At 32.9% G+C, this 6,925-nt stretch overlaps 1 protein-coding gene across 1 annotated transcript in view; it reads left to right on the top strand.

Annotated features, from left to right (window-relative positions):
- LOC106457997 (protein inturned-like) overlaps positions 1–6,925 on the top strand; it is a 103,494-nt gene that overhangs the window by 39,851 nt on the left and 56,718 nt on the right. Inside the window, exon 7 of the mRNA XM_022384116.1 lies at positions 2,311–2,400. Within this exon, the coding sequence (XP_022239824.1) occupies positions 2,311–2,400 (90 nt within the window). The remainder of the gene's footprint in view (positions 1–2,310; positions 2,401–6,925) is intronic.

Raw genomic sequence — 6,925 nt, 5'->3', positions numbered from 1 at the left:
AATGTTTGTTACGAACAGATTAACGATTGTTGTGATAGTGTTGAATTGTTAATATTTGTTACGAACAGATTAACGATTGTTGTGATAGTGTTGAATTGTTATTGTTTGTTACGAACAGATTAACGATTGTTGTGATAGTGTTGAATTGTTAATATTTGTTACGAACAGATTAACAATTCAACACTATCACAACAATCGTTATTGTTTGTTATGAACAGATTAACGATTGTTGTGATAATGTTGAATTGTTAATGTTTGTTATGATCAAAATCTTCATTATTTTATGCATGTAAATGTTACTGTTTTTTGACAGACAAAAAGGATTCCATTAAATGAAAAATAAATATTCTATGAACACAGATGCCAGAAAATAAAATCGCTTCTATTTATTTATGTTCATCATGTAATTGTTTTCTTTGAAAATTTGTGGGTAGAAAGAAGTTGTAAGGTTTTTACTTATTCAGTTTAAATATGTTTACATATGTATAAACTGAAAAAAAACAAAAAAACATTTAGTTTATTGGGTAATATTTCCACTGTTTTCGAACCACGAATCTGTCATCCCTCAAGTAGTTTGAACGTTTCATCTTTTTTTTTTCTGTCTTCGTTCATGAAGAAAATAGGGTTGTTGACTTCAATTTAAAAGTTTTAAAATTCATTTTATGCCTAATTAATATGCAAATTAAACTCACCATCAGACTACATATACACACGTACGCTCGCTGATGTGTTGTTATATAAAGAAGGTCTTTTAAAAAGCCTGGAAGACAGATAGGTTCATAACTTATAGGCATTCTGTATCGTTTAAAGATTGTCAGCCACGTAAAGTTTAATTAAAATTCTGAAAGAGGCCGCTTTATTTAGAGTACAGTTAGTGTGATCCCAGTCTTGGCTATTGTAGTATATGAATTTGCAGATATTTTAACTATGTACGTGAAGTCTGTGCAAGGATGTAGGCTTGTATATTTTTTCACATAATTATAAACCTATATATATAAAGTTTAATAAAATCACTGCTCATGAAAAGCATATTTAACTTGTTTCATTTTCTAGTCGGTCCCTTAAAGATTAATGAGTGGTGTATTGTCTCGAACACCTAACTACGTTGCCGTTTTGAATCCCTTAGCTGCCTTCATCAGATTAAGAAAAAAAATGGAAAATTATTTATGGTGCTGTTATTAACGAGGGTTTTTTATTGTTTTTTTTATTTTATTATTATAAGTGAGTTTAATAAACTTGTTTACGAGTTTAATCTTTACCAGAATTTGTATGAATTCACTTTACATGCACCATGCTTAACCGGCTCTCCACACGTACTCGTTTTAAATATTCTAACTGGTTATCTACGAAAGTATTTCATCAAAAACGTTGAAGTTTTTCTTCATAATTTGAAAAATACTCAGTTACAAGAAGTGGCCTCTCAGTGGCACAGCGGTATGTCTGCTGACTTACAACGCTAGAAACCGGGTTTCGATACCCGTGGTGGGCAGAGCACAGATAGCCCATTGTATAGCTTTGTGCTTAACTACAAACAAACAATACAAGAAGTGAAGTGAACAAAATTTTTGATTCGTTCGATTCGCAGTCTGAGGCACGCGGGTTCGAATCCTCGTCACTGAACATGCTCGCCTTTTCAGCCGTGGGAGCGTTATAATGTGACGGTCAATCGCATTATTCATTGGTAAAACAGTAGCCAAAGAGTTGACGGTTCTCTCTAGTCTATCACTGCTAAATTAGTAACAGCTAGCGCAGATAGTCCTCGAGTAATTTTGTGCGGAATTCAAAAGAAACCAATAGATTTTTTTTTGTCATAATAGTCCCACCATTACATCATAATGTTGGTGTTCTTTAGCCATCGATATGAAACTACTTTTTTAAAGATCACATAAAATTTAATCACTTGAAGGCCATTTAGGAAAAGCTTACTCCAATAAGTTTAACCCAAGTCAAGCGTTCAGATAAAAACGTCCGTGAGACTGGTCTGACCCAGATCTAAGAAATTTCAAATTGGTTTTGGTCAATTTTATCAAATCTCGTGAAATACGTGCATTATTAGACACGAATGCACACACACACATTCATACGTCAAACATATATATACATGCATATCCATTTATGCGTCAGCTATACATGCATACAATCACACACGTCAAATATACACAAATACATACATTCATGCATGAAATATGCATACATACACATACATGCGTTAAAGATACATAAATACATGCGTCAAACATACATAAGTAAAAAGTCGCACTATGTACAATCTATAGTGATCTGTATACATGTATTATTTCTGTCTTGTAGTTCTTCTATTGTGGTAAAGGACTCCTTGGTGCACGTTGGCTACGCTCACGAAGGAGGTGACCTTATGGTCCTTGCTCTGCCTGGATCTTGGTGAGTTTAAAAACTTTGATTTGTAGTGTTTACTATTTTTCTCGTACTTTTTAAAAAATTATCTAAACTTTGTCAAGTGCAACCTGAACTAACAATTTCCTTTTCAATTATCTAAATTTTGTCAAGTGCAACCCGAACTAACAATTTCCTTTCCAATTATCAAAATTTTGTCAAGTGCAACCCAAACTAACAATTTCCTTTCCAATTATCAAAATTTTGTCAAGTGCAACCCGAACTAACAATTTCCTTTCCAATTATCAAAATTTTGTCAAGTGCAACCTGAACTAATAATTTCCTTTTCAATTATCAAAATTTTGTCAAGTGCAACCTGAACTAATAATTTCCTTTCCAATTATCCAAATTTTGTCAAGTGCAACCTGAACCAATAATTTCCTTTCCAATTATCCAAATTTTGTCAAGTGCAACCTGAACCAATAATTTCCTTTCCAATTATCCAAATTTTGACAAGTGCAACCTGAACCAATATTTTTTGTTCTAACTAGCTCTAGATTTGAAGGTTCGAGACTAGATTCGTTGATGAAAATGTTCTACTCGTTCAGCAATGAGGGTATTATAAACGGTTCTAGGTAATTTCACTCCCGATGCCAAAAAAAAATATATAAACATTAAAAGTGACATTTAATAAGATTATTAAAAATGATGCAGGTTATGAACTATTGCTGTAAAAAAGTCAGTCTTGTTATCTGGATTATATCTAGTAAGAACATGTAGCCATTTGTTCATATCTTTATACTTATTTTTATGGTAATAGTAATAAATTTAATATAAATAGCTCATAACCTACATCACTTGTAATAATCTTTAATAAATGTAATATAAATAGCTCATAACCTACATCACTTGTAATAATCTTTAATAAATGTAATATAAATAGCTCATAACCTACATCACTTGTAACAATCTTTAATAAATGTAATTTAATATAAATAGCTCATAACCTACATCACTTGTAACAATCTTTAATAAATGTAATTTAATATAAATAGCTCATAACCTACATCACTTGTAATAATCTTTAATAAAGGTAATTTAATATAAATAGCTCATAACCTACATCACTTGTAATAATCTTTAATAAATGTAATTTAATATAAATAGCTCATAACCTACATCACTTGTAACAATCTTTAATAAATGTAATTTTAAAAGTTGATTTTCTTAAATGTATGCCACTTTTAATATTTATGTTTTTATTTTTTACATTGAGTAGTGAAATTACCGGTCAACTTATAAACACGACATTTATATATTCGATTATGGGTAGCCATGTAGGTGGCGAGTACACGGTTTTGCTTGATCTTTGAACTGTGACATAGCCGTTTGGCCCACATATCGCGCACAAGGTGCTTTTCTGGTTAAGGATGCCAAACTCATTTTGTTTCTGTAAAATTAAAATGTTCATTTATTTTTTCAATACATTTTCATTCCCTATTTATTCAGTTTGGTATTCAAATCAATTTGACATAGTCGATCATTGAGGCACTACATCGATTTTCAGAAATTTTAACTCTTTGTTATACTTAAAAGAAAAACGGACACTGCTGTCACTTCTTCCAATTCATCAACGAAGATAAATGAGGTTACACGCTCGATAATAACTTTATACAATCCATAGACTGCTCGATTCAGGCTTGCTAATCGTTCTACAAAATAAGAAGTCATCCAGTAGGTCAACAGTAAATTTACAGAATTACAACGCAGAAATATGGGGTTCGATATCTCCGCGGTGATCAAATCACAGATAGCACATCGTGTAGTTTTGCACTATAACAAACAGACAAGCAAATAAAATAAAAGAACAATTTATTTCAACGTTTAACATTAGTGTTAAAACGTATCAATGTTTTGAATATTTAAAGCGCTCGACTCGCAATCTTTGGGTCGCGGGACTGAAACCTGGCTTCAAAAATGATCGCTTTTTTAGTTGTTGGGGCGTTATAACATTGCGATCGATCCCAATATTCAGTGAGAAAGAGTAGACCAAGAGCTGGCAGTGGGTGCAGCGGTCCGTGTGCCTTCCCTTTCACTGGCAGCTCCAAATTAGGGACTGTGGCAGATAGCCGGAGTAGCTTTGTCATAAACATAAACAATTATTTAATATATAGATTCAATAGAAAAAAATAAAAAACTCGTTTATTTAGCTTGAAATGAATACCCTATTGAGTCATAAAATCACCATTTCTCTCAAATTTCTTTCATGTTTTTCATGGTATGTAAAAAGTTAATAGAATATACCTCTTTGGTGCTCACGTTAGATTTTCTGATTCTAGGCCTCGGGAATTTTAGAATTATGTATACGTTGTGTGTATACGTGCAATAATTTGTATTCACACGATATGCGGTTGACACTCGTTGTCTAGAGTCTAGTATGAAGATATGTTTTGTGGAACTGAGATTAAACGTAAAGATACCACATTTTTAAGGTATGTCCAATGTCCATAATAAATACCATCCTTATCAAATTTTAAGATCATGTTTAAAAATATCCATTGTCAAGCAGTGCGATGAATTTGTACGTTTGTACGAAATGTTTGCTGTCCACAATAGCACGAGTATATATATAGTATATATGCGCAGAATATTTTGAAAGTCTACCTACCCACGTAGTGAAGCGTGGATGAATGAATCCACGTGCCACGTGAAAGTAGACTTAATTGGAATGCTTTGAACGCACACGTTGAATATCAAGGGGAGAACGTCTGCAGTATATTTCTCAGAAATGTTAACATAACATGTGTATTGTATACATGACTAGTAATTCTGTAGACATTTTAAAGGTTTTAGGTAATTGGCGTGAGCATTTATTTTTTCAATGCCTGTGTTATTAATGTTGAGTTCTTCTCGTGTTGACGGGGATGTAGTTCGAAGTTAAATAATGCGTAGTTTAGAAATTATTTTCCGTCACCTTAGTAATGAAATAAGTTAAAATTATGTTTTTTCTTTGTTGTTTTGTATTAACATTATCACTGAACCTCAAAGGTTTATCATCTTGGCTGAAGGTAGAACCTCCCGGCTAAAGCAGTGCTCGGCAAATTTTTTCGGAACCAATCACAACACACGATACAAGTCGTGTTGGAACGAAGCATAGGGCAAACATGTTAGCATAGCCTAGTTTCAGTTTGTATCAAATCATGCAATTGGATAATACACGTCTCAAAACAAAAATTAGTTGATTGTACAGCTTGGTAAGATCCTGAATATAGGAACTGCATGCTTTCTTTCTTTTTAACTTAACAATACACACTGTAATGTGTCGTGCGGCCAAAACAACCCGCAGGATACACTGTGTTATTAACAAGAGTGATAGTTTAGTGATTTTTCCACCTTCCGTAGCTCGGACTGTGGTAACCCAAACTATCACACATTTTCAGTGGATGTGCTCTACTAAACCCTTACTTCACATACCAAATTTCAAGGTAATCCATTAAGAAATACACGAGATATAAAATCTACAATTTTGATTGAAGTTCTTCCTATTTTTTTTCTTTGCATTGAAAGTACGGAATCTTTATTTGATAGGAAAAACATACTTAACTTTAATGGATTTTTTTTCAAACTTGGTACACTGATAGATCTTTATAACTTATCATCAAATTTTGTTTAAATATAAGCCACATTTGCAAAGTTATTCAACAAAAACCGCTCAAATTTTACAAAAATTTTTGCGCGCGCCTATGCAAAAAGTCACGCGAGGTATCGGTTTGAAATTTTTACTACAGCATCACCTAAGAGTAAAAGGGGACCGTTTTCGGATTAAAGACTGCTGATTTAGAGCAGCAAAACTATAGAGTGAAAGCACGTGCATGTAGATATATAAGTATTGGTTAGGCCAAGCAAATTAGATCAGGACATTCTAGCTCAAGTTTCCAAAAGAATCATACGAGTGGGCGGTTATTATTCGTTGCCAACTTTTCAGCATAAATTTACTAAATTTTATGAAATTCTCCTAATTAAAGAGCATTTGGCATCACGTGATATTAGCTTAAGCAAGTAGCATAAATAATGATGCTTGATACCGCTGTACCGAGTGCATGAAGGTGTTGACAAAAAACTGTTAATCTAGATTCCATAGCCTTACTTTAAAGGAAGTTATCAACACTGTTTTAGAGGGGGAACTACCATCTTATATTTTAAAGAATCTGGTTGGTTCTGTAAAGTACAGATCTGTTCCGGATAATAAGGTTGCAATTCTAAACTAATGTGGGTTACTATCGGATGTCACTTTCTTACTTGCTGTGGTTTGATGGTGTGTATTGACAAAAAGTCATGATATCTAATAAAAAAACACCTTAGGTGTGAAGAAAAGGTGCGGCATTCAGTGTGCGACTTAAGGGAATGAAATCAAACTTGGCGATCAAACTGGTAGCTACACTTATAGCATTGATAATAATTTTACAGCAAATATTCATTCATTAGTTAGCCAGGCCACATATTTTCTTTTATCCACCATTGTGCCTAATGTTGAACAAAATTCAAAAAACAAAAAACAAACAATCATTCATTA

The sequence above is a fragment of the Limulus polyphemus genome, unplaced genomic scaffold (assembly GCF_000517525.1).
Source record: "Limulus polyphemus unplaced genomic scaffold, Limulus_polyphemus-2.1.2 Scaffold402, whole genome shotgun sequence".
NCBI classification, from domain to species: Eukaryota; Metazoa; Arthropoda; class Merostomata; order Xiphosura; family Limulidae; genus Limulus; species Limulus polyphemus.
Note: the sequence above shows the minus strand (reverse complement) of the source record. Positions and strands in the feature narration are given on the sequence as shown.